Raw genomic sequence first — 26,963 nt, forward strand, 5'->3', positions numbered from 1 at the left:
TCCGTGGTCGTGGGCAGGTTCTTGGTCTTCAGTTTCTTCAGCTGTGATCAGGCGACGGGGGGGCTTGAACGAGGGGACGAGACTGAGGGTTGTTAATGGTGGGTCTTCAGGCTGGGTGGCTGCTGGGGGAGGGTGTCTTGGCAGTTTCCCAGGATTGTACCTCTGACGTGGTTACCTCTTGCTGCCCCTTCTAGCTGACCTCTGCTAGTGGTCAGTCCCTCACAGGTGTTTAGCATTCATCTGTGCTGAGTCCCTTCTCCCCCTCCAGCTCCTCACCTCACAGGGCAGGTGTGGGGGCACAGGCTAGCTGGTTGTAGCCTCAGAAGACTGGGCAGGCAGGGTACGGCCTGGGGCCAGGCAAACAAATCCAGGATATGAGTGTGAACCCAGGAGCCGGGAGGGGCCAGGTTTCCTGGGGAGAGGAAGCTTCAGCCAGCCTCCCAGCACTGCCTTCCTGCCGGCTTGGTCCTGCTTCTGCTCCCGGAACATGGTCTCCACCCTCTGTACTGAGCTCCTAGGGAGTGGTGGCTGTGCTACTTTGAGCCCTGCCAGGGACCTATTGTGTGTGTACTTGGGGGAGAGGGGAAGATAAGGTAAGGGGTTGAACTGAGAGAGGGTATTAAGAGACCCCTGAAATGGCCAGCTACCCAGCCAGTAGGCTCCCCCAATACTTTCGCCCCTCCCTTCAACAGTGAGAGTTGACATCAGCTGGCAAACCTGTTTCCCCAGTTGTGGGTCTAGGCCCGCCCTGGGAGCACCCCTGTTTCTGCCCTTCCTTTCCTCTCACAGACCCCAAGTTCATGCCTGCTCACCCCCTACCTCTTGGGGCCACGAGTGGGTAAGGGGGCTGTGGGTGGCTACTGAAGGAGGAAGGAGGGTCAGAGTGCCCCCTGGACATCACTCAGTCTGAGCCCCTCAGAGCCTTAGTGGGGAAACCAAGGCAGGGTTGTACCAAGGTCATTGGACAGGTCTGGGGCAGAGTCTGGCAGAGCTCTGGCCCAGTCTCCATCCTGTGTTCCCTTACCCAGGAAAGGTCTAGTCCTGTGGGCGGGAAGACTCAGGTGGGCCTGCACCCTGGGACAGCGCGGGCTGTTTCCTCTGCCTGGAGCCTTCTCCCTCCTGTCTGAGGAGGCCTTCCCCGCCTGTTCCCGCAGCCCAAGCTGGACCTCAGCCCAGGCGTGTCCCCACTTGAACCCTCATTGTGCTTGCTACTCTGCGGTTTCCCCATGCCTCACACTTAGCCGGTGCTCCTTGGGTATTAGCTGAATGTCCGGGTGACTGATCAGGGATGTCTTACCAGAGGCCTGAGTTTGGGCCTGGAGGGCTGAGCGCACAGGAGCAGGAGGAGCAAGCACATGGCAGTGGGAACGGTGAGCGGCAAGTTCGTTGGGTGGGTGGGGGCACATCCAGAGGACTCAACCCGGCAGGGCTTCCCCAGTGAGGGCTTAGGAAGTGGGGGAGAGGATAAGGGGACTGGGGAAGCACCCAGTAGGCTAGCAGTTGGGTGGCTGTCAAGGTTATGCAGAATATGCAGCTGAGTGGCCCTCTTTCAGGCTGGAGCAGTAGTGCTGCTCAGTAGCCCTCCAGTGAAAGGGAGCGTTGGGGAGCATGAAAGCTGAGGGGTACTTACGGTCCCAGAAGTCAGGACAGGGCAAACATTCAGGGTTCAGGCGGGGAGCCTAGGCTGAACTCTCTGCTTATGCTATTGAGGACTCAGGGTTCTAGGAAGGTCAGGTCAGAGCCCGAGCTGACCTCGCTCTGCCCGCCCCTCCCTGGTCCCTCACCCCGACTGATGAGCTCTGCTGCCTCATGGAAACCTAGTCAGGCCCTCTGCTCCCTCCGAGACCTTAGCTGGTTCATATTTCTTCCTTTGCCTCCGTTTACCATCTTGAAATGGGAAAAAGGACCTCCTTGGTGCTTGACTCCCCGCAACCCTCTTCCGTACCTTAAAGGGGCAACCAGAGTTTCCTCCTACCTGCCTTTATTACTGAGGCAACTGAAGACGGAGGGACTGAGGTGATGGGGAGAGTAGCACGGAGTCCAGGGTTGGGGGAGGGGCTGGTAATCCCTGGAGCTTTTATGGCAACTGGGGAGCTGATGTGGAAGTGTGGGGTCACTGTGGAAACAGGTCAGTTACCATGGGGACCCTGAAAGGAAATTCCTGTTTTCCAAAGTGATAGGACAAGGGGAAGGTTAAACCCTGAGGGGTGTTATGGAGACCAGAAGGTCCATGCCTTTCAAGACCCCCTCCCCAGGTAAGGGGGAGAGACTGGCCCAGCCACCTAGGCACTTGGACCACTAGCCTCAGTTGTCCTTGCCCCTGGCAAAGTCCCCATCTTCCTGCTTCGTTCCTTGGCCCGAGGCCCTCCAAGTCTGACCTCCAGTCGTCCTGGTGTAGCCAAAGGCCACCTTCAGCTTGACGTTGCCATCCCCCTCATGCTGAGTGGGGAGACCCCCACACATGAAGGAGGTCATCCTGGTCAGGCCCCACCCCACCCTATCCCATTTCTGCTTGCCTGTTCCAGGAGATGGGGTGCTCCCTACCACCTAGGCAGCTCTGACTGGGAAGAGTCACCACTATGGAGCTTCAGTCTTCTCTCCCTACCCTCCTTCTAGCGCTAACCTGGGGTCCATGAAGATCCTCCCATTCCACCTGCCTGGGACAGCCAGCTGGGGAGTGGCTCATGGGACCTTGGCTCTGCCAGTGAACCAAGGTCTGCCACTCATCTGTCACTCATGGAGGTGGGTGGGGAGAAGATGAGTGTTGCCCTGGAATGCCAAGGGCTTGGGAAGGCAGAGCCCCTGAATTTGGGAGTGGAGCTCCCACTCACCTTACCATACGCTGGTGGGTGTGGTTGGAGAGCCTTTACTTGTTAAGCAAAGAGATGGTTTTAAAGAGGCAGCTGAAGCAGAGAGATTAATCGTTTGTTTTTTTCATTTTTATTTTATATCAGAATGTAGTTGATTTACAATTTGTGTTAGTTTCAGTTGTACAGCAGTGACTTAGTTATACATATATCTATTCTTTTTCAGATTCTTTTCTCATATAGATTATTACAGAGTATTGAGTAGAGTTCCCTGTGCTATACAGTAGGTCCTTGTTGATTATCTGTTTGGTTTTTTTTTGTTTGTTTTTTTTTGCGGTACGCGGGGCTCTCACTGTTGTGGCCTCTCCCGTTGCGGAGCACAGGCTCCGGACACACAGGCTCAGCAGCCGTGGCTCACGGGCCCAGCCGCTCCGCGGCATGTGAGATCCTCCCAGACCGGGGCACGAACCTGTGTCCCCTGCATCGGCAGGTGGACTCTCAACCACTGCGCCACCAGGGAAGCCCTGATTATCTGTTTTATGTATAGTAGCATGTATATGTTAATCCCAATGTCCTAATTTATCCCTCCCCCCCCACCTTTCCCCTTTGGTAACCATAAGTTTGTTTTCTAAATCTGTGATGGGGTTTCTGTTTTGTAATTAAGTTCATTTGTATCATTTTTTAGATTCCACATATAAGTGATAACATATGAAATTTGTTGTTTTCTGACTTAGTATGATCATCTCTAGGTCCATCCATGTTGCTGCAAATGGCATTATTTCATTCTTTTTATGGCTGAGTAATATTCTAATGTGTATATGTACCACATCCTTATGCATTCATCTGTTGATGGACATTTAGGTTGCTTCCATGTCTTGGCTATTGTAAATAGTGCTGTTCATGATACATGAACATTGGGGTGCATGTATCTTTTCAAGGTATGGTTTTCTCCGGATATATGTCCAGGAATGGGATTGCTGGACCACATGGTAGCTCTATTTTTAGCTTTTTAAGGAACCTCCATACTGTTCTCCATAGTGGGCGTACCAATTTACATTCCCACCAGCAGTGTAGGAGAGTTCCCTTTTGAGAGATTAATATTTAGTAAGCTACCGAGTGTAAGAATCAGGTCTGGACTCCAGAACCCATGCCCTCAACCACATTCAATTTGGAACCCCCGGCCTCTGACAGGGCTGCATCTTGGGGAAGGTGCTGGCTCTGATGGGGATACATTTAAGCAGAGGAAACACGGAGAGCAAAGCGCATGCAGACTTGTGGCAGTGGGGACAGTGAGTAATATCCAGTGGGGCAGCCAGTGAATACGGCATGTGAGGCTGGAGATGAGGTGGGCACCACCCGTGGCGGGCTTCAGATGTCGGGGGAGGCTGTGGACGTGCCCTGGGCCTGTGGTAGGGTGGCTGACTGGCTGCTCAGACAGTAGTGGTAACTGATAGGTCCTGGGGGCACTGGGTACTGCTTAAGGAACTTTGGGGATGGGGGATTTGGGGCAGGATCTGGTCCCTGAGACACAGGGCAAGCCAGGCCTGGTGTCAGGCTCGGGGTAAGGCACGCAGGCCTCAGGTAGCACAGTGTCAGGAGCTCAGTGGTCCCTGTCCCTCTGAAAGACAGCCCCACCCACCCATCCATGCCTCAGCCGCCTGCCCTCAGCCCTGCCGGGTTACCTCAGAGTTCTGAGGAAGTGGCAGTTCCACGCTCACCCAGGACCTAACCAACCCGTGGGAGCTCCCCTCCTCCAGCACTGAGTGTCCTCAGGGCTGGTTGGGCATAGACTGGGGTCCCTACAGGGGTGACTCTGAGACCCCCATACCCACAGCTTTCTCCCCTGCTGCAAGGCCCTGGGAGGAGTGTGACTGCTCCTGACCTGCCTTCATGGGAGGGGCAGGGTTGGGACCCCGTCCCAGTCAGGTTGGGGTGGGGACTGGGCTGGCCCACCTATGTTCCTGTTCTGAGCTGGAAAGGGAAGGAGGAGCCAGCGAGGCAGAGCTTTGAGAGGAGTGTGGGGCTCCTGAGCATCACAGCCACCTCTTGCCGGCTCTGGAGCCTTTGGCATGAAGCAGTGCCTCCATGCTCGAGGCCCCTGCTCTGCCTTGCCTCCCAGCCCCGGTGCCTGCAGGGACTCCCTCACCCCCCAGCACTGCAGCCTCAAGCCATGGGGCCCAGGTCAGAGCCAGGCCGAGGATTCCCCGGGAGAAGAGGTGAGCCCCCAGAGTCAAGACCGGCAGTTACCCCTACCCCTGCCTACTACTGTGCTTTAGAGACCCCCTCCTGCCCCTCCAGAACCCACAAAGGCTGCTGCCTTGATTGCCTCAGACCTGAACCCAGCCCAGCCTGGACCTGCTGGAAGTTTGCAGGACTGGACAGGCTGAGGGTGTGGCTCTAGGGACAGAAAGCAGGGGTGTGCAGAGTTTGAGGGGCCCATCAGGTCTGGGAGGGCCGATCCAGGTGATGGCCATGAGGAGGGTGGGAGTTTCCTGCTTAAGTACCAAAAGCCCAAGTCACAGATGGCAGTGGGGCATGGGGAGATCAGAGGCCTGCACAGGAGAATGTGAATCACAGATGTGGGAGGGCAGAGGGGCTGGAGAAGGAGTCCCTGGTTGGACTAGGGGCCCAGAATGCCTGGCTTACCAATTAAGCCTTTTATCTTTGGGTCAGGGAGGGAGGACCTGGTCAAATGTGGGCTTACAGGTGCTCAGCAGAGCTGTAGTGGGCAAGAAGGACTCAGGTTTTGGGTGGGAGAGACAGTGGCTTGACTGGGGGTGGTTTGGGGCTAGAAGAAGGGAGGATGGTGTTGGGACAATTTTGAAGGTAGGGAGGGATGTGTGGGGTCATTGAGGCAGGGTCGTGGGTCATGTGGTCAGCTTGGGCTGACTGGCTCTAGCCACCATGAGTGATCCTGGCCTAGAACAGAGGTTGAGCTGCAACTGTGCTAGTGGACGAGGCATCCCCTCTGGGGCCCCCCGTTTTCCCATTTGCAGTGGGAAGGGTTCAGAAGAAATGGTCTAAGAGCCCTGGCCTGCTCTGGTGTTTTCAGGGTTGGGCATGTTGATGTCCTTGCTGGTTTGTGGCGAGGAGAGGTATAGACAGAGGTAGGTGAGCAGGGAGGCTGCCAGCGGCAGAGGGTGGAGAGGTCGCCAAAGGTAACTGACAGGCAAAAAGTCACAGTGGTGTGGGCCTGCACCTTGGTGGCCCCAGCCCCTCTCTGAATTGCCTGGGCCTTGGCTCTGTGATAAAATGTACAAGGAAGGTGTCCAACCACAGGGTGGAGGGCTGCTCTGTCTAGGTTTTTTGGGGGCCTGGCCCAGTCTGCTGGGGTCAGGCCCCTTCCCTGGAGCCCATTCAGCCCTGGCCCTGTGGTCTGGGGCCCACAAGTGGCAAAAAAAATTAGCCGTCCGTGCAAAAGTAGTTGTGGAGGTCCTTGATTTGAGGCCCGTGGCACCTGGGGAGCAGTCTCAGGGTGTCGTCTGTGGTGTGTCCCTTGCCCCTACATGTTCAGTATAGTCCCTGCCCTTTCCCCCCACCCCCCGCCCCTGGGAAAAAAAGTTGCTCTCTGGGCCATGCTGGTTAAGGTGGGTGCTCCAGATGGGGCTGGTGTGGAAGGAGGAGCTCAGATCCAGGCCACCACCCACTCCATGCCTTGGGAGGGGCTTAGAAGTTAGAACAGATTAGGGCTAGTCCAGGGCTTACCTGTGTCCCTGGAGCAAAGAGACCAGCAGGGCCAGATGGGGAGCCTGGATGCAGGAGGAGGGTGGGGCAGAGGTATGGATGAGTCCTTCAACATCATTGCCTGGGCCTGAGGCCTTAGACCCAGGTCAGGGAGCTGTGGGTGCCTTGAATGAAGGGCACTGTGGTAGCAGGGACCACAACCTGTCCCTGGATAGGCTTGCCCTGACTCCTGTCCCGGAGTTCTCCTGGACCTCATGCCTGTAGAACTAGTTTCTGTCCACAAGCTCCACCCAGGGCAATGTGACCCCTGCCCCTCTGTGCTGCAGGCCCCACCCCCGGTGCTAGGCTGGGTCCTTCACAGCTTCTCTTGCTGGGCCCTGGGTGCCCCAGGCCCTCCCACATCCCTGCGGTCTGCCGGGAGGAAGCGGCCCCCTTCCCCCACCGTGACTTTGCGCTTCCTGCCCTGGGGGCCAGGGTGGGAGGGGACGTTTCCCGTTCACACCAAAGTTTCCCTGGCTGGTGGCGCCCAAACTCGGGCTCAGCCCGCTGTCCCTCTTACTCATGGAACCAGCTCTGGGGCCTGGGGTCCAGGTAACCAGCCAGGGTGTGGGCGGAGGTTCCCACGGTGAGGCAGGGCATTTTGTCTGTACAGGTGGGGGATGTGTGTGTGCGTGGGTCTGCCTGGTCGGTAGTGCACATGCAGCCTGGGATATACAGTCAAGGAAGGTTTCCTGGAGGTGGTGGCTGCTGAGTTGGGAGAAGGGGGCATGCGAGAGCCCAGCTCATAGCTTTGGGTTCAGGGAGGCTGGTGAGTGGGAGACCTTTAGCCACAGCACCCCTGTGGGCCACAGCCATGCCCTAGGAATGTATACACTTAAGTCCCTCCCCTGCCTGTGTCAGGCTTACCTGGGTCCCCAAGGGTTCAGGAAGTGGGAGAGGAGACTGAGAGGCTGAGAAAAGCAGATGGGGGCCCTGAGAGAGTGGTCAATATGTAAGGCAGTCCTCTGATGCTGACCTTCCACTTCCTGTCCTCCTCCCCAACCCATTCCTACCTTTCTCCACCCCCACTGCTCTGCCTCCAATCTCTGTGTACCCCCATTCACTTTCCATCTCTGTCCACATCCCCTTGTCCCTCCCCTGTCCACTGTGCCCCTTCTGCCCCCACCACTGTTCCCCTGAACTCCTTTGCCTGCAGAAGGACCTGGGCTATCTGCAGCAGTGGCTGAAGGCCTTTGTGGGTACCTTCGAGAAGAGCATCTCACTATCCTCTCTGGAGCCACGCAGGTGAGGCTGGAGCTACATGGAGGGCGGGAGACTGAGGGATGCTCGGCGCCTAGTGACACCGCTCCCTGCAGGCCGGAGGAGGCAGGTGTGGAGGTGCCGCTGCTACCTCGGGATGCGCTGCACGTGCTGGCCGAGCAGCTGGACGAGGCGGACCTGGAGCAAGCCCTGCTGCTGCTCAAGCTCTTCGTCATCCTCTGCAGGTGGGTCCCTGTTGTCTTCTCCACGGTGAGAGAATGTGCAATTATGGGCTGGGGTGGGGGCTGGCTTGTCACCGGGACCTCTCCCGTCATTCACTTCCCAGGAACCCGGAGAATGTAGAGGCAGGCTGGGGCCAGGTGCTGGTGCCCCGGGTGCTGGCGTTGCTGACCCGCTTGGTGGCCAAGGTGAGGTGGCCTCTACCCTGGGGGTTGGCAAGTGGTAGCCACGGCCCACCTAACCCCCCTTCACCCTCTCCGCATGCCTACAGCTGAAAGGACCCCCACCACCAGAGAAGGGCCATGGGTCCCAGCTGGAAAACGTAGCCCTGCATGCCCTGCTCCTCTGTGAGGGCCTCTTCGACCCGTACCAGACCTGGCGGCGCCAGCACAGTGGGTGAGAGGCGGCCCGCAGGCGGAGGACCTAGACAGGATGGGGGTGGCCGCACTGGCCAAGGTGCAGAGGTGGGAGGGGCTGGTGTGCAGGCTGCTGAGGGGAGGATGACGCAGGAGGAGTGAAGTACTGGCCTCACCTTGGCCCCTGCCCACCCTGTCCCCACCTGCCAGGGAAGTCATCAGCTCCAAGGAGAAGAGCAAGTACAAGTTCCCTCCTGCGGCTTTGCCCTGTGGATTCAGCACCTTCTTCCGAGGTCAGGCCCCACCCCTGGCCCGCCTGGCCCCGCCCCCAAACATGAGCCCCCTCCTTTGGTTCCCCATTGCATATGCAGGATAGAACCCACCTATGGCTGTACTCAGGGCTGGAAGAACCATGGGAATTTGAGTGGGCTTCCAAAGGCAAGTAGGAGTTCAGGGGCAGAGAGGAGAGGAAGGGCATGTCTGCACAAAATGAGTGATTTCTTTTTGCGGGGGAGTCGATTTCCCTTCCCCCTTCTCTCCTGTCTCTTGGACCCCCCCCCATTGCTTGTACCCCACTCTGATCTGGACCATCTTAAAACTCCCTGGTCCAATCTCTTTGTCCCTGTAGCTCCACCCAGTCTCCTCTCTTCCACAGGACAGTGTCTACATTAGGTGTCTCCCCTTCCTGCTCCCATACTCCCGGGGAAGCTGACCCCCCAGAACATCTCTGGCCACCTATTCTCCCTGGGAACCTTCTGCTCCTGAGTGTCTTCTCTCCTCTCATTGGAAGACACTGGCCAGGATTTCAGATGGGCTCCTGGCAGGATGCTGTCTGGACAGGGGCAGGCCAGGTTTGGGAAGGTGGTGGCCTAGGAAATATCTCAGTGTTTCTGGGATGCACCAGGGAGCTGCGGGCCTGGGTTTGGAATGGGGGCAACAGCTCCAAGAGGGGAGATGCCCCTGGGAAGTCCCTGCCTCTGTTCTCCCACAGCCTGAGTACTCTTCTTAAAACACACTGGATTTTGTTTCCCCTGCTGTAAATTCCTCAGTGGGGACCTGACACCCTCAGAATCCAATCGTCTCCACAGCCTTCCTTTCCAGCCCCGCTTGCTCTCTGCTCTCCAGCCATGGTCCTGTCCTCTCATTCCTAGAATCCAACTAGTTATCCCACCTTTGGTCTTTGCCCATACTGTTTCCTTTTCCTTTCCAGGCCAACTGCGTTATCAGGCCTCACCTTGAAAGCCCTGTCCCCCGGCAGGACCCCCACCCCATCCCACTGGTATCAAGGCAGCTCTGCATTCCCCCCTCCAACGCACACACACTCATGTGACCCAGGGCTGGTCCTTTCTGCTCTCTGGGTTTCAGTTCGTGTCCTGGCATCCTGTCCAGCTTTACTGGAGCAGGGCCAGGTGGGCCTCCCAGATATGACGCTGTGAAAGCCCCTAGAAGTCCCCAGTGGGGGTGTAGGGGGATGGTGTGTGGAGCATCTGTATGGTAGGTATGGCAGGGTCCCCAGAGCCGGTCACGGGATGCTCCAGCCATCACGGGGCAGAGGGACCAGGAGACTTGTATCTAAGAAACTAAACCCTGGGTTGCCATGGGGAAGTGCATGGGGGGTGCTCACCCTGGGGTCCTCATTTTGGGGCTTAAGGCTCCAGGGAGCTGGCTAGGCTCTCAGGGCAGGGCCATGCCCCCTACAAGCTCCCCAATGAAGGGCTGTGTCCTCAGACCTCCTAGCATAGAGTCATGACATTTTAGACTCCCAGCACAGAACCCGGTCTTCTCCCTCAGATTGGGCCTCCCAGCCCTGTTCCTTGACCCAGCCCCCCACTCCCAGCCCAGGGCACCCACCTCTTGTGTGGTCCCCCGGACCCACAGCCCTGCAAGCTTTGTGACATTGTCTTGCTCCCCACCCCCATCAGAGAGCCTGCAGGATGCAGATCACTTGCCGCCTGTGCTCCTGCTGCGTCTCATCCATCTCTTTGGTGCCGTCCTTGCAGGAGGGAAGGTAGGCCTGGAGGAGCCTGGGGGACCGAGGGTGGCTGTCTCAGGGTCTCTCTGCTGGGTGAGCCCTTTGCCCATTGCCCGTCTCTGCCCACACCTGCAGGAGAACGGGCAGAAGGCTGTGAGCGCTGGCACTGTTCAGGGCCTGCTGGATGTGGTGCGGGGCTGGGGCCACGGGCCAGCCCAGGACCCCCGCCTAGTGCCGCTGGCACTGGAGGCACTGGTGGGTGCGGTACATGTCCTGCACGCCAGCCGCACACCCCCCCGGGGGCCAGAGCTCCGAGCCCTGCTTGAGGGCTACTTCCGTGTCCTTAATGCCGACTGGCCGGCCGGGCCAAGCCTGGACCCCGAAGAGGCCCTCATCACCCTACGGGTCAGCATGCTCGGTGGGTATAGCCTCTTGGGCTCTTGGGGAGGTGGCACTAGCAGGGGAAGGCCCAAGTTATGATGGAAAGGCTGGCCTCGGCAGTATGGGAAGAAGGTTTAAGGCTGACCAGAGGCGCTGCTGAGACAGGCTTGGGCAGGGCTGACCCTTGACCTCTCCACAGATGCCATCCCCATGATGCTGGCATGTGAGGACCGGCCAGTGCTGCAGGCCACCTTCCTCAGCAACAATTGCTTTGAACACCTTATCCGCCTCATCCAGAACAGCAAGGTGGGCGGGGCCCAGGCTGGGGTGGGGGCACCACGTGTGCATGCCGAGCTGGTGATGAGCAGACTTGGGCTGGAGGGACGGCTTGCACTTCAGCGGGAGGGCCTGGGGCTCCGGATGGCTCTGGACCCCACATGAAGGGGGTGTTGTAGAAGGACGGGAACTGCCCTGGCCCCTTGTTTCCCTTTTCCCCAACCCCAAACGTAGGGGCAGGAGGAAGGCTCAGCTGTTTCAGATGCAGTGCCTATCCCTGCCCACTTATCTGCCCCCGGCTCTGTCCCTTTGGGCAGGGTGTGGGTGGCTCAGCTCCCCTACTCTTCCCTAGTGCCTGGTGGGGCGCTCGGCCTGGGGCTCAGGGCGCATCCTTCCCTATGGGGCGGAGCCCTGGCAACTGCCCCAGGTCCTGCTCTAATCCCACCCTTCCCTCATCTTCTCTCTCCTCTGCCTCCTCCACCTTGTGCCTCCCCCCCACCCCGACAGCTGTACTTGCAGGCCCGGGCGCCCCCTGAGGGGGACAGTGACCTGGCTACCTGGTTACTGACCGAGCCCGATGTCCAGAAGGTACCACCCTGGGGCTGACCAGCTCAGGCACCCACGTCCCTGGGCACCCACCCCCCGGGGCTCCTTCTTTGAGCCTTTCTGCACTATGCAGGGGGAACGATGCCAGTCCTGGTATAGCCTAGTGATGGGGCTGGGTCCCCCATGCTGTCTCACCTACCTTCCAAATCCCAATCCTAGGAAATGGCACAGTTGTGATCTGTTCCCTGCCTTGTATTAGTCTTAGGAGCTGGGGTTTGGCTATGCCAACCTGGAAGGAACCTTCGATACTCAACCACCCCACCCCCATTGCACAGAAGGGGAAACAAGAGGCCAGATACTCAGGGATTTGGCTGTGGTCACTGACAGAGAAGGAGGTCCCCCACATGGGGCCACTTCTTTGCTTGGATCCTTGCACCTGCCCTAAGCAGGTCACTGGGAGTTCCCTATCCCCTCATGCCCTCATGACGTGCTCCCTGCCTCACCTTGCATGGGGGCTGTAGGAGGCTGCGGGGTGTCAGGGGCTTTGCATGGGGCACCCTCTCTCTGGTGGCTCAACACCTGGGCCCCCACCTCCAGAGCCCCGCCCTGGCTTTGTCCTCATGAAGCAGCCCTGTGTGTCTATTGCACTTGGCTGTTTTCTGAGAACCTGCATGTCCATTCATCTACAAAGCAGGCAAGGCCAGTGAGACCCCTGCTTTTTACAGATGAGTAAACTGAGGCCTGGAGGAGGGAAAAGATTGCCGGAGGTCCCTTAGGGAGTCAGGCAGAGCTGGGACCAAGGGCCCCATGGAGCCAAAATACAGCCTGGCACCTGCTGACAAACTCTCCAAGCCCTCCTGACTTCTCAGCCCCTCAGTAGGGCAGGGTGAAGGAGTAGCATGCCTCTGGCTGTTGGGTTCAGCCAGGGTGAGCCTCAGCATCCCCACCTGGATCTAGGGGAAAGGGGCAGGGTAGGACTTAAAGGTCTCGAAGGTTCTTCTGGTTCTAACATCCTGTGATTGATTGTCCCTAAATTCCCCAACCCCCTGTCAATCATCGTGGGTGATGGGGCACTTGCCAGCCTGCCTGCACATGTGTTTAGCTTGGGTGGCGATGGGTGGAGACCGGGGCCCATAAACCCGCCGGACAGTAGAGGGCAGAGGGCTGTGGCCAAAGGGTTCACTGGTGATCTGTCCCAGTATCCCAGTGAGGCCCTTCCCAGCCTTGGTTTCTTCCCTGGCTTCTCTGTCAGAGTGGGCCTTGCCAAGCTGCTTGGCAGCTTGGGCAAGGGTAGAGGGCCTGGTGGCTTCTGTTCTAGCACTATATGGCCCAGACAGGGTTTCCACAGTTCCGGGGCCCCAAGCCAGCTCAGCTACTTGCCTTGGGGCATCTGTTCCTGTCCCTGCACCCCTTTTATTGCAGGGTGCCGCCAGCTGCGACGTCCTGGCACCTGCCTCTCCTGACTGCCCCTCCCCACCCCAAGGTACTGGACCAGGACACAGACGCCATTGCAGTCCACGTAGTCAGAGTGTTGACCTGCATCATGAACGGCTCCCCCTCCGCCAAGGTGAGGATGCTGCGGCCCTGCTGTCGTAGGGGTATGGGATGGGAGTTAAATTGATCAGCTGTCTCTAGAACAGGCCTGGCTGACGGCTGTCAGAGCAAGTGAGCTGGGGAGGTGACCATTCTGCCCTCTGGGGTACGGCTCAGCCCCCTGGGCGAGCACGGTCATTAGTGAGTCCTGGGAGCTGGCTATCCTGGCTCAGAGCTGGAGGGCGGAAGGATGCTTGTGGCTGACCACCATCTGCAGCCTTCCGAGGTAGACCTATTCCCCTGCTAGCACTGTGACCCAGAGGCAGAGCCAGGCAAGGGGGCCCTGAAAGGTGATGCCTCCTCCAGGGTTCCTGTAGGGTGTGAGTGTGCCCTGGGGCCCACATACACACTCACTCCTTTCCCGCACATCCCTGCACAGGAGGTGTTTAAGGAGCGCATCGGCTACCCTCACCTGCAAGAGGTTCTGCAGAGTCACGGTCCCCCCACCCATCGACTGTTGCAAGAGCTGCTCAACATGGTGAGGGCAAGGGCTTGGGGGCAGGGCCCCAAGGGCAGCCAGGAGTGAGTCAGGGCTACCACGGAAGGTGAGCTCTCCACCTTAGGGGACCATGTTGACTATGTGTGACCTGGGGCCTGACCCTGTGTGTCAGGGTCACTGGGGTGAGGATTCTGAACTGCATGGGGCCCAGAAGCTGCTGCATGTTAGCAAGCCCCAGGATGATCCTAGGAATAGGCAGTTGGGGTTTAGGCCAACCCAGACCGAAAGCCAAGGGTTGTTGTTGGTAGCGATGGTTGTCTGAGCACCTCTGGCTTTCCTGAGCCTCAAACTCAACCTGTGAGCTGGATGGGGTAGCACACGTTGTGTTCCCATGCTTTAGGCAAGTAAACTGAGACAGGAAGTCCCACTGTTGGCAGGGTGGCCTGTGCCATGCCAGTTGCCCGGGAACTGTCATTCTCTCCACCCGCAGGCTGTGGAGGGCGACCACGGCACGTGTCCGCCACCACCAATCCGCAATGAGCAGCCGGTGCTGGTGCTGATGCGGTGGCTGCCAGCACTGCCCACAGCTGAGCTGCGCCTCTTCCTAGCACAGCGCCTCTGGTGGCTCTGTGACAGCTGCCCTGCCAGCCGTGCCACGTGTGTCCAGGCCGGTCTGGTGGGCTGCCTGTTGGAGACACTCAGCGAGGGGGTAGCCCTGGGGGCCCGCTGCCAGGAGCAGCTGCTGGCGCTGCTGCAAGCATTGGGCCACGTGTCACTAAGGCCCTTGGAGCTGCGTCTCCTGCTTCGTCCCCCACCAGGTCTGGACTCAGGGCCGGGTGGAGCTGAGGCCGGGGCTGCCCGACACGCAGGTGCCGTCATCCGCGCGCTCTCAGGCATGGCCCGGCACCAGGGCCCGGCCCGAGCCCTGTGCTACTTTGACCTCACGCCCAGCATGGCGGGTATCATGGTACCCCCTGTGCAGCGATGGCCAGGACCTGGCTTTACCTTCCATGCCTGGCTGTGTCTGCACCCCACGGCTGTAACACCTGCCCCGGGCCCCACCCGGCCGCTCCAGCGAAAGCAACTGTACAGGTGGGTGACTGCTAGGGACCAGGGCGCGGTGCCAGGGTGAGCAGGAGAACCAGCGGGCATAACTGGCTTGGCCTGCCCCCAGCTTCTTCACCAGCAGCGGCTCAGGGTTTGAAGCCTTCTTCACGGCGGCTGGGACCCTGGTGGTGGCCGTGTGCACCCGGAAGGAGTACTTGACCATGAGCTTGCCTGAAGTGTCCTTTGCTGACTCTGCCTGGGTGAGCCTCCGTCCTCATGTGGCCCAGGGAGGTGGAGGGGACACCACGTCCCAACCTGTGACCTGATGTTGTGGCTTCTGTTCTAGCACTGTGTGGCCATTGTCCATGTGCCCGGGCGCCGGCCCTTCAGCCAGAACCTGGTGCATGTCTACAAAGACGGCCATCTGGTGAAGACGGCACCCCTTCGCTGCCCCTCCCTTAGTGAGGTGTGCCAGGCAGGGTTTAGGGAGGCTTGGGCAGCTGGGGGCACTTGGACAGGGTGGGGCCTGGAGCCCCGTGTTCCCCCTCCCCCACCCCACAGGCCTCAGCCTCTGGGGCCTGTGCAGCCTTGGGGGTCACCAAGGAACTGGATGCAAGTGGAACCCCAGGCTCTGCTGTGACCTGACCACTCCCCCAACCCTGGCCCCACAGCCTTTCTCCTCCTGCTGTATCGGCTCTGCTGGGCACCGCACAACGACCACCACCACGGGCCTGCCTGCACCACCTGTCCCCGCTGCCCTGGCTCACACTCACCCCTCCCTCACCCGCTCCCAGTCAGTCCCAGCCACCACAGGGCTTGGCTGGGGGTCCGGGCTGGTGGCCCCTCTGCAGGAGGGCAGCATCAGCTCCACCCTCGCAGGCACACAGGACACTCGGTGGGGCAGCCCCACATCCCTGGAGGGCGAGCTGGGGGCTGTGGCCATCTTCCATGAAGCCCTGCAGGCGGCAGCCCTGCGGGTCCTGTGCACCCTGGGTATGCAGCGCCGTCCCCGTGCCCTGCCCCAGACCCTACCGCTTTGCCCCAGGACCCAACTGGTTGGGTCTCAACAAGTGCCCAGGCCAGAAACGAGGGGTCTGGTGGGGGGAAGGTGTCCCTGTGGTGGGGGGGGGGGGTGGTCTGTCCTCTTATCAGGCAGAGAAGAGGCAGGCTGTGTGTGGGGTTTGGCCAGAAGCCCAGCCAGGTCTGAAGCCCCCCTGCCTACCCCCCAGGGCCCAATGAGACAGCACCCTTCAAGCCCGAGGGTGAACTGCATGAACTTGGCACCAAGCTGCTCCTCCATTACTCACCTCAGGTACTGCGGAGGTGGGCAGTTGGCTTAATCCCGCTCCCTCCCCCTGCCTCCCACCCTCTGTCTCCCGCCACCTCCTCCACTGAGCCTTGCTGCCTGCTCACCCCCTGTCCGCAGGCCTGTAAGAACAACATCTGCCTGGACCTGTCCCCTGGTCACGGGCTGGATGGCCGCCTGACAGGCCACAGGGTGGAGACCTGGGACGTGAAGGTGTGTGCTCACGTGAGCAGTGTGTGCAGGAAGCATGAGCATGGGCACATGTGTACAGGGCGGGCTGGGGAGTGGCACTGTGCCCTGAGAGGTCTTGAGGAGACCCAGATTTCCAGACTGGAGGGTCTGCTGGGATGGAGTGGGGCAGGAGATGGCTGGGTGCTGCCCTCTCATGGTGGCCCCCACCCGCAGGATGTGGTGAATTGCGTGGGAGGCATGGGTGCCCTGCTGCCCCTGCTGGAACGAGTGGCTACACAGCCCCAAGAAGCCGAGGCAGGTCCAGCGGAAACACATGACCTTGTGGGGCCCGAACTGACCTCTGGCCACAACGCCACCCAGGGACTGCTTCTCCCACTGGGCAGGTCCTCAGGTAAGTGTCCCTGCTGCCTGAACTGGGGGGGCGGAGATCTCGGCATGGTTGGGGGACTGGACTGCTTGAGGTCTCTGTGGCCACTGGCAGGCCTTTGAGGTACATCTGTTCCCTTCCTGGTGGCGGTAGAGGAGCGAATGGAGAGGAATGCAGTGGCTGCCTTTCTGCTGATGCTGCGGAACTTCCTACAGGGCCATGCTGTGAACCAGGAGAGCCTGGTGCAGTGCCAGGGGCCTGCCATCATTGGGGCCCTCCTGCGCAAGGTGGGGCCTGCTGGGGCAGGTGGGGAGGGGACTGCCCTGTCTGACTAAGGGGACTGATTGGAGGGACCAAGAAGGGGAGCCTGATGGCATCAGTCAGGGAGGGCCTCCTGGGAGAGGTGGCATTTGAGCAGGGCCTTGAAAGGCTGGGCAGGGTTTGGCTAAGAGGGTCTGGGGGGAGTAGCAGAACAGCAGGGCATCTGCACAGCAGTCTGGGAGCTTGCACTTCAGAGATGGCAGGGAGCCACTGAAGCGTTTTGAGCAGGCAGAATGCTTGTGTCCATCTGCCTGTGCAGGGCAGGGTGGAAACTGGGAGGCCTGAGAGTGGGCGGGCAGGGCCTGATATCTCACCCCAGCTCCTCTGTCCTCCTCCAGGTCCCCAGCTGGGCCATGGACATGAATGTGCTCATGTCTGCCCAGCTTCTGATGGAGCAGGTGGCAGCCGAGGGCGGTGGGCCCCTCCTGTACCTGCTCTACCAGCATTTGCTCTTCAACTTTCACCTCTGGACCCTTAGCGACTTTGCTGTGCGCCTGGGTAGGTGTGGGGACTTGGGTAAGGGGTTGCCGCCAGGCAGGATGTTGGTGGAGGTTCTGAGAAGCTATAGCCCTGTGGGTGATCTGAGGGGACATATCTGCCCTGAGGCATCTGAGGGGACCATGATCCTCTCCTGGTGGGGGGTGGAGGTGGGCAGGGAGGTCTGGCAGGGGCATGGCCCCTATCTTGGAGGATGGAAGGGACCCGGCTCAGTCAGGTAGCCTGAGCCCTCTGCCGATTCCCACCTAGGCCACATCCAGTACGTGTCTAGCATAGTCCGTGAGCATAGACAAAAGCTGCGGAAGAAGTATGGGGTCCAGTTCATCCTCGATGCTCTGCGCGCTCACTACAGGTGAGGCTGGTGGGGGCAGATGGGGTGGGGTGCTGACACTGCAGCTTCTGGCCTTGGGGGCAGGTCTGTTCAGTCCCCCAGCTCACCTGCCCACTTGCCCTGTTCTCCCCTCCATGCCCCTGTGTTCTCCTGGCCCTGGGTGCATGTTTCTGCTGGGACCTGCCCAGCCTACAGCGGGAGCGCCCCCTAGCGGCTGATGACCTGCGCACAGTGCAGACTTCACTCCTGGGCCTGGCGCGGGAGTTTCTGGTGCGGAGCTCTTCCGCTGATGACCTGCAGGTGGTGCTGAACTTTCTGGCGGCTGCGGGTGATGATGGCCAGGTAAGCTGGAGGTTGGCGAGGGTGAGACTAGGAGGAGGGGTGGAGTGTGGACCACGTTCAGGGTTGGGGGGTGGCCGGCTCAGTGTGAGACTTTGTATCCCCAGGTGCTGGGTGCGCTGGACCTGCTGCTGGCACTGCTGCAGGGCTCCCCAGCACAGGAGTCTCTGGCTGTCTTCCTGCTGGAGCCAGGGAACCTTGAGGTGCTGCTGGCACTGCTGGTGCGGCCAAGGCCCACGCCCTTGCTGCCCGACCGAGTCTGCAAGGTACACTCAGCTCACTCCTGACCCTGGCAACCTAATTCACGGGGGCCCCCGCCTGAGTCCAGAGAGGTGCAGAAGGCCTTAGGCTGGTGGGTGAAGCTGCCTTTGCAGGCCTCTCTTGGAGCCACACTCCTGCGTGGTGACTCACCCTCCTACAGTAACTTTCCCCATGATGACGACCCCTACACAGATCCTGCGCAGACTGCAGCAGAATGAGCGCTTACCTGAGCGCAGCCGCCAGCGGCTCCGGCTGCGAGAGTGTGGCCTCCAGGGTCTCGTTGCCTGCCTGCCGGAGGGGGCCGTTTCCCCCCAGCTCTGCCAGGGCCTCTTCAAGCTGTTCCTGGGGGCAGGTACAACCTGGTTGGGGCCAAGAGGCAGGCCAAGTAGAGGGGTGATGTGGATCCAGGAACCAGAGCAGGTGGGAATAGGGAAGGTGTTGGTACCAAGGGACCAAGGCTGAGCCAGCAGAGGAGCACAGCCCTCTCTGGGGTCAGGCCCTCAGGCCTTTTCTGGCCGTTTTCGCAGATTGCCTGAACCTCTCAGATCTATTGGCTGTGGTGCAGCTGTCCCTGCAGGCTGACCTCAGCACCCGCCTAGACATCTGTCGTCAGGTGAGTGGGAAGTGAAAGCTCTGTTGGGGGTTGGGGAGCGGCTTCTACCCTGCGGACTTTGCCTGTGACGAGGGGTCTCTGGAGGCCTCTCATGCAAAGGCCCCAGGAGGAGGGGCTGGGGCAGGCTGTCGGATGAGTCCCTCACTTGCTGTGCCCTGGCCCAGCAGCTCTTCTACCTCATCTACGGACAGCCAGACGTAGTGCGGCTGCTGGCCCGACAGGCCGGCTGGCAGGATGTGCTGACCCGGCTGTTTGTCCTGGAAGCCGTCACAGCTGGCAGTCCCCTGCCCTTTACCCCCGAGCCACCCACCTCCCCGGAGCCAGCCTTACACAAGCCACCCACTGAGTCACCTGAGCCTTCGGACGTCTTCCTGCCCGCGGAGGTCCCCTGCCCTGACCCTGACGCCTTTTACCAGGCTCTTTCCCCATTCTCCACACCCTTTGAGCTGGGCCCGGACCGGGCCAGTGTGAGTTCAGGCAATACTGCTGGCGGTGGCAGTGGCAGTGGGACTCTCACTCCAGCCAGCCAGCCTGGCACCCCTTCCCCGCTGGATGGGCCCCGGTCCTTCCCTATTGCCCAGGGCCGCCACAGCTCCAGTCTCTCCAATGTGCTGGAGGATGGCAGCCTGCCAGAGCCCACCATCAGTGGGGATGACACCTCTAATACAAGCAACCCTCAGGTGAGGCGGGCCCACCCTCTACCACTGTACGGCACCAAGGGAGGGCACTTCTGGGACACGGGGCAGGCAGCGTAGCTTTTCCACAGGTGTTGCCCTATTTGACATCAGGGCTACAACTGCTATTCGGGTCTGGCGCTGCCGCCTCGTAGCTTTTATCTGCAGTGTGTTCCCTGGGGGGTGGGGGGTATTCTGGAACAGGGCAAGTCATGCTGAGACAGAGTTGGGGGCACTAACCAGGCTTCAGAAGGCCCTAGAGAGCCTGTGAGGCAGGGACTTCACAGGGCCCGTGGGCAGTATTGCTCTAAGGGTCCTGCCTGTGCTTCTGGATCCGGGGGTGGGCGTCTGCTTATTCCATGGCATTCTTCCAGAGAATTCTAGGACAGTCCTTGAGGCCTGTGAGGACTGTGAGGTAACCGTGTGAACTACCTCATCTCCTCTTAGGAGTCCTGGAATCCCAGGATCCTCCCTGGAACTCGGGCAGTGGCTGAGGCCCACACCATCTGTTTAGGCCTTTAGCACCAGACTGGCTCGGCTGTTGGCCAAAGGCTCGGCTTCCTGCTGTCCCTACTAGTGGGTGGGCGGACGTGCTGAACAGGGATGGTAGTGGGGCAGTGATTGCCTCCCTCCCCAGCCTGCACCCCACACACCCCCTGTGTCCGCAGCAAACCTGTGAGGAGGAGCTTTGTAACCTGCTCACCAACGTGCTGTTCTCGGTGACTTGGCGGGGAGTGGATGGTAGTGACGAGGCTGCCTGGCGGGAGCGCGGCCAGGTCTTCTCCGTGCTCACCCAGCTGGGGGCCTCGGCCACGCTTGTGCGCCCACCAGACTGCATCAAGCGCAGGTGAGGGGGTGACTCAGGAGGGGGAAGAGCCTCGGGGAAACCTGGGGCCAAGAAGGCGGTCAGGTAGACACCTGAGTCCCTCGCCCCTCTCCAGCCTCCTGGAGATGATGCTGGAGTCAGCCCTGACCGACATCAAAGAGGCCCCCCTTGGGGTCCTGGCCAGCCTCACCCAGCAGGCGCTCTGGCTGCTGCGCCTGCTGCAGGACTTCCTGTGCGCCGAGGGCCACGGTAACCAGGAGCTGTGGAGTGAGAAGGTATGACAGCTCCGAGGGGCACGTGCTCAACGTTCTCGTGCACCTGAGGGCATCTGGTCTGGGAGGTGGATGAGTACCCGTGTGCCGTCATGGGTTCATCAGCTCCGCAATCTGTGAGCGTAGGTTTATCTGTATGTACAAACCCTCCCTGGCCTCCAGCCCAAACCTTACCTTGCTCTTGCCCCATGGGCTTTTGGCCTCCTCTGGTGATGGCCGCCTGGAATATATGGTGTGTGGCAGCTCTTTGAAGGTGTGTGCAGCCTGCTTGATCGCCTGGGGGCCTGGCTGCACCTGGCCGATGGCACAGCAGATCTCCGAGAGATGGCACAGATTGGCCTGCGCCTCGTGCTTGGCTACATTCTGCTGGAGGACCCACAGGTGAGCACAGGGTGGGACTGAGGGGAGGGTGTGTGGTGGGTATAGGGAACTCCGGGAGTAGCTGGTGACACCTGCACCCCTTCGGTCCACAGCTGCACGCCCAGGCTTATGTAAAGCTGCACGCACTGCTGCAGACTGCAGTGCCCATGCGCCGGGAGGAAGCTTGTTATGTGCTCTCCAAGCTGGAGGCGGTGCTGGCGCGGGCGCTGAACACCCCAGCCTCAGAGACCCCCACCGGGGACGGGGAGCCCCCAGCTGCAGCCGCTGCTGCAGAGCGCTGCTCATGGCTGGTACCGCTGGTGCGCACACTGCTGAACCGTGCCTACGGGCCCCTGGGGCTGCAGTGGGGGCTGCCTTCCCTGCCTCCCACCAACGGCAGCCCCACCTTCTTCGAGGACTTCCAGGCCTTTTGTGCCACCCCCGAATGGCGTCACTTCATCGACAAGCAGGTGCCTGGAGCTGGGGGCACGGGCAGAGAAGTGCGAGCTGGGGACCCACATCGAGCACCGGTCTCCTGTCCCTGTCCCATCCTCCAGGTGCAGCCCACCATGTCGCAGTTCGAAATGGACACCTACGCTAAGAGCCACGACCTCATGTCAGGCTTCTGGAATGCCTGCTACGACATGCTCATGAGCAGTGGGCAGCGGCGCCAGCGGGAGCGGGCACGCGGTCGTCGGGCCTTCCAGGTGTGCGACCCGAGGGGGGGGCGGGGAGCTGCTCCACACGTGGGCCCAGAGGACGGCTGATGGGATGGAGTGGAGAAACAGGGACAGCACATGAAGCAGCCAGCGGGACTCACCCGTTCCTCCACCCTACCCACCCCCCCACTCCTCAGGAGCTGGTGCTGGAACCTGCACAGCGGCGGGCGCGCTTGGAGGGGCTGCGGTACACAGCGGCCCTGAAGCAGCAGGCAGCGCAGCACTCGACCGCCCTGCTGCACTGGGGGGCGCTGTGGCGTCAGCTCTCTAGCCCCTGTGGGGCCTGGGCCCTGAGGTGGGCGGGGTTCTGGGTGGAGTCCGGGTGGGGTGGGGCTTGGGAGGGAGGAGCTGGGAGGGTGCCTTTGGGGGTGAAGCCTGGGAGGAACCCAGAGGTCTATAGCCTTCTGCCCGTGACCATCGCTGGGGACGTATCTGTAGGGACCCGCCCACCCCCCGCTGGAAGCTCTCCAGTGCTGAGACATACTCGCGCATGCGTCTGAAGCTGGTGCCCAACCATCACTTCAACCCTCACCTGGAAGCCAGTGCCCTACGTGACAACCTGGGTGAGAGGGTGTGCTGAGCTGGGTCCACCCAACCTCGTACGCCCTGTCTTGTCTCTGGCTGAGCACCCTTGGGCCCATTGCAGGTGAGGCCCCCCTGACACCCACAGAGGAGGCCTCCCTGCCTCTAGCAGTGACCAAAGAGGCCAAAGTCAGCAGCCTACCCGAGGAGCTGCAGGAAGACCAGCTGGGTGAGGATGAGCTGGCTGCGCTGGAGACCGCGTGAGTGGGGCTGGGAAAGAGCTGATTGATGGGGGCAATGGGTCTGCTCCAGTGTGTGCTGGCCGGTGGTGGAATTGACTCCGGAGTCTGTTTCCCCTCCCGCTGAAAGGGATGGTCCAAAATCAGGTGGGAGTATTGGGCACAGCTATAACAGGATGGACAGTTGCTCTTTCATGGCTCGGCACCCCAGAGCAGGACTGAGAAACACAAACCAGACTAGGATGGGGGCCCATGGGAGCAGGCAGGGGCTGAGTGAGGGAAGCTGGGGACGGGGGTTGGTGTCCTGGCAAGACATTCAGAGGCCCAGGTTTCGGGGCGGGGACTGTGGTCAGTCTGGACCCTGGGCAGCTCCTCCTCCTCTGGGAGTCATGAGCTGTGTACCTCATGACTTGGTGGCACTCCGAGAGTGTGGTCCTTGGGCTTGTCAGAAAGGGGACCCCAGAGTCTGGTGCCTAAAGTGGGTGCTGGCCCCCAGGTTGGAGGCCGCAGAACTGGATGAGCAGCATGAGAAGCTGGTGCTGTCAGCTGAGTGCCAGCTGGTCACAGTGGTGGCTGTGGTCCCAGGACTGCTGGAGGTCACCACACAGCACGTGTATTTCTACGATGGCAGCGCTGAGCGTGTGGAAACCGAGGAGGGTGTGTTCTGATGGAACGGGACGGAGGGACGGCAGGGATGGCTGGGGTACGGTGGGGCCAGGGCGAGTGACTTCTGCACTCGCTGTCCGTCCCCACAGGCATCGGCCATGACTTCCGGCGCCCACTGGCCCAGCTCCGCGAGGTCCACCTGCGGCGTTTCAACCTGCGCCGTTCGGCGCTTGAGCTCTTCTTCATTGATCAGGCCAACTACTTCCTCAACTTCCCCTGCAAGATGGGTGGGGCCACGGCCTCATCTCCGTGCCAGGCCCCCAGGCCCCAACCCTGCCCCATCCCACCCCACACCCAGGTGCGGAACCAGGTGTACTCGTGGCTCCTGCGCCTGCGACCCCCTACCCAAGGCTACCTGAGCAGCCGCTCCCCTCAGGAGATGCTGCGTGCCTCAGGCCTTACCCAGGTGAGAGCCCTGGAGCGTGAGGATCGGGTGAGGTCAGGGCCCTGCGGTTGGGAAGAGGGCTGGCAGCCCAGCTGGCTCACCTCTTGCCCCTGCCCCCCAGAAATGGGTACAGCGTGAGATCTCCAACTTCGAGTACCTGATGCAACTCAACACCATTGCGGGGCGGACCTACAATGACTTGTCGCAGTACCCTGTGGTGAGGGCGTGCTCCCCACCTCCCCCACTCCTCTGGTCTGCCAGCCCTGGTTCACCCAAGTGTGGGTACTGATGGTGGACTGAGCCCTGAGCTTGGTCCTGGGCGGGTGCTGTCTGAGGCCTGGCCTCTGTTCTCCCCGAAGGGAATCCTGTCCCAGACAGTCCCTCCTGCTCCCCTGCAGCCCCTCCACGTGGTGCATCCCCACCTGTGGGCTCCGCCCATCTTCTTGAGGGTGAGGGTGAGGGCAGGGCAGGTAGGCCATCAGGACCCTCATGCAGCTCCTGCCCGGGTGGGCGGCCAGTTCCCCTGGGTCCTACAGGACTATGTGTCCCCAACGTTGGACCTCAGCAACCCCGTCGTCTTCCGGGACCTGTCCAAGCCCATCGGTGTGGTGAATCCCAAGCATGCCCAGCTTGTGAGAGAGAAGTGAGTGCCTGAGTGAGGCTGGGCTCGGGGGTTGGGAGGGACAAGAGGAGGGCTTCTGCTGACTCCCCCCGACTGTTGCTCTAGGTACGAGAGCTTCGAGGACCCAGCGGGCACCATTGACAAATTCCACTATGGCACCCACTATTCCAACGCAGCAGGTGTGATGCACTACCTCATCCGCGTGGAACCCTTCACCTCCCTGCACGTCCAGCTGCAGAGTGGCCGGTGCGGAGGGGCAGGCAGATGGGGCAGGGCAGCATGGATGAAGGGAAGAGGCGGGTCTTCCAGGCATCCTGGACCCTCTGGCTCCCGGCTTTCCTGCGGCCACACCTTCTCCCCCACTGTCTCCCTTCTCTCCACCTCACTTTGGCCTGTGCCCCTCCCTAGCTTTGACTGCTCTGACCGGCAGTTCCACTCGGTGGCAGCAGCCTGGCAGGCCCGCCTGGAGAGCCCAGCCGATGTGAAGGAGCTCATCCCAGAGTTCTTCTACTTCCCTGATTTCCTGGAGAACCAGAACGGTAGGAGCTGGCGTCGGGGCAGGAGGTGTGGGGATGGAGGGCTCGGGTTGGGGGCGGTGGCCAGGGAGCAGGTGAAGGTGGCGCAGAGAGACAGCTGACCCAGTCTTCTGTGCCAGGCTTTGACCTGGGCTGCCTGCAGCTGACCAACGAGAAGGTAGGCGACGTGGTGCTGCCCCCGTGGGCCAGCTCTCCTGAGGACTTCATCCAGCAGCACCGCCGGGCTCTGGTGAGATGAGCACACGCAGACAGGCGGGCAGCCGGGGTTGGTGGGGGGGGTCAGCCGTTCCTGGACTGACTGCCTCCTCCCCGCCCCCAGGAGTCAGAATATGTGTCCGCCCACCTCCACGAGTGGATCGACCTCATCTTTGGCTACAAGCAGCGGGGGCCAGCTGCAGAGGAGGCCCTCAACGTCTTCTATTACTGCACCTATGAGGGTGAGCAGTGTCCTTGACTCAAGTGGGAGCCGGGACACAGAGGAGGGGTGAGTGCGGTGGGCACAGAGGGAGTCCTGACTGCCCTGCCCTTCCTGTCTGATGCTCAGGGGCCGTGGACCTGGACCAAGTGGCAGATGAGCGGGAACGGAAGGCTCTGGAGGGCATTATCAGCAACTTCGGGCAGACACCCTGTCAGCTGCTGAAGGTAAGGCCAGCTTGGAAGACAGTGGTCAGGGATGCCCTGGCCACAGTGCTTATCGGCCACTTGCCCACAGGAGCCACATCCAGCTCGGCTTTCAGCTGAGGAAGCAGCCCAACGCCTTGCACGTCTGGACACTAACTCACCTAGCATCTTCCAGCACCTGGACCAGCTCAAGGCCTTCTTCGCAGAGGTGAGAGGAGGCAGGGTCTCGACTTCTTACTTTGTGAAATTCGTTGAATCCCGTTGTCCTTACCAGCCTCTTGGGGCAGGTGGAAAACCTAAATCAAGGTCACTGATGCTAAGACATCTTAGAAAAAGAGGTAAACATCACAGGAGATGGGAGTGCGGGTGGGATGCCTTCTTCGTGAGGAAGAGTCAGGACAAGGTGTTGACTCACCTGACCATCCTTAGGGAGACCAGAAGGAGGGAGTCCGGCCTTAGATACTCTACCTCACCTTCCTGTCTGCATCCCAGAATGCCCCCAAGTCTGACGTGTTTAGGCTCTTCTCTCCTCCTGCTAGCAGGCTCAGAGCCGTGGAGTAATGGGTTGGGATGACCACAGCTGAAACCAAGCTTGACACCCTGGAAGGATCTTCCTTGTCCATCTGGTTTCTCACTCACTTTCTGAGACGCCCTGAAGGCACACTGGTCTCTGATGCCTGTCTCTCTGAGGGACCTCTGTCTGCATGATGCCTAGCCTGTGACCCCTGGGGGCTGAGGGCCAGGGACTGAGTCGTGTTCCAGGGAGCAGGTAGTGTAGTGAGAGCCCTAGCTGGCTGCTCAGGCACAGCTAGCCTTGCTCCGCCCCCTGCAGGTCATCAGTGATGGCGTGCCCCTAGTGCTGGCCCTGGTTCCCCACCGGCAGCCCCATTCCTTCATTACCCAGGGCTCCGCAGACCTTTTGGTAAGTGCACTGGGCCGGGCCCCATCTCAGCTCCAACCCCTTTCTGACTCTGCCCCAAACCCACCTCTGTCCCCTCTTGCCCGCAGGTGACTGTGAGTGCCAGTGGGCTACTGGGCACCCACAGCTGGTTGCCCTATGACCGTAATATAAGCAATTACTTCAGCTTCAGCAAAGACCCCACCGTGGGCAACCCCAAGTAAGACAGAGGGCTGTGGACAGGGGTGGGCTCTAAATACCCTGCACCCCAAGTCATCTCCCCACCCAAACAGAATGCAGGCCAGCTGCAGGCTCTGGCCAAGATTTCTGAGGGCCTGGGCTCTCCCTTGTGGCCTGGCCTCACCTGTGGTCCTCCTCACTGGGGCAGGGTACAGCGACTGCTGAGTGGCCCTTGGGTGCCAGGCGGTGGTGTGAGTGGGCAGGCCCTGGCAGCAGCCCCAGACGGAAAGCTGGTGTTCAGTGGTGGCCACTGGGATGGCAGCCTGCGGGTGACGTCACTACCCCGGGGCAAGCTGTTGAAGCAGCTCAGCTGCCACCTCGGTATGTGCAGTCTTGGACTCGGGGTGTGCAGGTGGGAGTAGGGTTCCAAGGCTGGCCAGGGAGGGAGTAACCACTCTGTTCTGCTGGTACCCTCCCCTCCCCTCTCCATTCAGATGTAGTAACCTGCCTTTCACTGGACACCTGTGGCATCTACCTCATCTCAGGCTCCCGGGACACCACATGCATGGTGTGGCGGCTCCTGCAGCAGGTATGCTGGGTGGCAGCCCTCCGGGGCCGCCATAGTCCAGATCTGC

General features: G+C 60.6%; 1 protein-coding gene across 13 annotated transcripts in view; it reads left to right on the forward strand.

The window, feature by feature from the left end:
• The window catches only part of NBEAL2 (neurobeachin like 2), a 30,631-nt gene that overhangs the window by 1,842 nt on the left and 1,826 nt on the right, over positions 1–26,963 (forward strand). For 2 of the 13 annotated variants that reach the window (XM_029242245.1, XM_029242243.1), the window contains 48 exons: positions 7,687–7,775; positions 7,847–7,975; positions 8,077–8,158; positions 8,242–8,366; positions 8,537–8,619; positions 10,249–10,334; positions 10,434–10,716; positions 10,879–10,985; positions 11,463–11,543; positions 12,985–13,068; positions 13,474–13,572; positions 14,024–14,625; positions 14,708–14,840; positions 14,927–15,046; positions 15,252–15,573; positions 15,810–15,892; positions 16,007–16,099; positions 16,292–16,469; positions 16,599–16,732; positions 17,105–17,264; positions 17,514–17,616; positions 17,784–17,937; positions 18,042–18,200; positions 18,388–18,547; positions 18,723–18,808; positions 18,973–19,488; positions 20,151–20,329; positions 20,424–20,583; positions 20,824–20,961; positions 21,054–21,410; positions 21,498–21,647; positions 21,797–21,954; positions 22,098–22,222; positions 22,306–22,441; positions 22,917–23,077; positions 23,176–23,492; positions 23,593–23,688; positions 23,990–24,114; positions 24,199–24,339; positions 24,502–24,632; positions 24,749–24,858; positions 24,949–25,066; positions 25,174–25,271; positions 25,342–25,458; positions 26,083–26,172; positions 26,259–26,368; positions 26,537–26,709; positions 26,823–26,917. In XM_029242245.1, coding sequence (XP_029098078.1) covers positions 7,687–7,775; positions 7,847–7,975; positions 8,077–8,158; positions 8,242–8,366; positions 8,537–8,619; positions 10,249–10,334; positions 10,434–10,716; positions 10,879–10,985; positions 11,463–11,543; positions 12,985–13,068; positions 13,474–13,572; positions 14,024–14,625; positions 14,708–14,840; positions 14,927–15,046; positions 15,252–15,573; positions 15,810–15,892; positions 16,007–16,099; positions 16,292–16,469; positions 16,599–16,732; positions 17,105–17,264; positions 17,514–17,616; positions 17,784–17,937; positions 18,042–18,200; positions 18,388–18,547; positions 18,723–18,808; positions 18,973–19,488; positions 20,151–20,329; positions 20,424–20,583; positions 20,824–20,961; positions 21,054–21,410; positions 21,498–21,647; positions 21,797–21,954; positions 22,098–22,222; positions 22,306–22,441; positions 22,917–23,077; positions 23,176–23,492; positions 23,593–23,688; positions 23,990–24,114; positions 24,199–24,339; positions 24,502–24,632; positions 24,749–24,858; positions 24,949–25,066; positions 25,174–25,271; positions 25,342–25,458; positions 26,083–26,172; positions 26,259–26,368; positions 26,537–26,709; positions 26,823–26,917 — 7,536 coding nt within the window. Of the gene's footprint in view, positions 1–6,995; positions 7,083–7,686; positions 7,776–7,846; positions 7,976–8,076; positions 8,159–8,241; positions 8,367–8,536; positions 8,620–10,248; positions 10,335–10,433; positions 10,717–10,878; positions 10,986–11,005; positions 11,544–12,923; positions 13,069–13,473; positions 13,573–14,023; positions 14,626–14,707; positions 14,841–14,926; positions 15,047–15,251; positions 15,574–15,809; positions 15,893–16,006; positions 16,100–16,291; positions 16,470–16,598; positions 16,733–17,104; positions 17,265–17,513; positions 17,617–17,783; positions 17,938–18,041; positions 18,201–18,387; positions 18,548–18,722; positions 18,809–18,972; positions 19,489–20,150; positions 20,330–20,423; positions 20,584–20,823; positions 20,962–21,053; positions 21,411–21,497; positions 21,648–21,796; positions 21,955–22,097; positions 22,223–22,305; positions 22,442–22,916; positions 23,078–23,175; positions 23,493–23,592; positions 23,689–23,989; positions 24,115–24,198; positions 24,340–24,501; positions 24,633–24,748; positions 24,859–24,948; positions 25,067–25,173; positions 25,272–25,341; positions 25,459–26,082; positions 26,173–26,258; positions 26,369–26,536; positions 26,710–26,822; positions 26,918–26,963 lie in introns of those variants that run through there. The other 11 variants (XM_029242246.1, XM_029242244.1, XM_029242249.1 and 8 more) reach the window with 9 other exon arrangements.

The sequence above is a fragment of the Monodon monoceros genome, unplaced genomic scaffold (assembly GCF_005190385.1).
Source record: "Monodon monoceros isolate NGI ecotype Baffin Bay Population unplaced genomic scaffold, NGI_Narwhal_1 Super_Scaffold_3, whole genome shotgun sequence".
NCBI lineage: Eukaryota > Metazoa > Chordata > Mammalia > Artiodactyla > Monodontidae > Monodon > Monodon monoceros.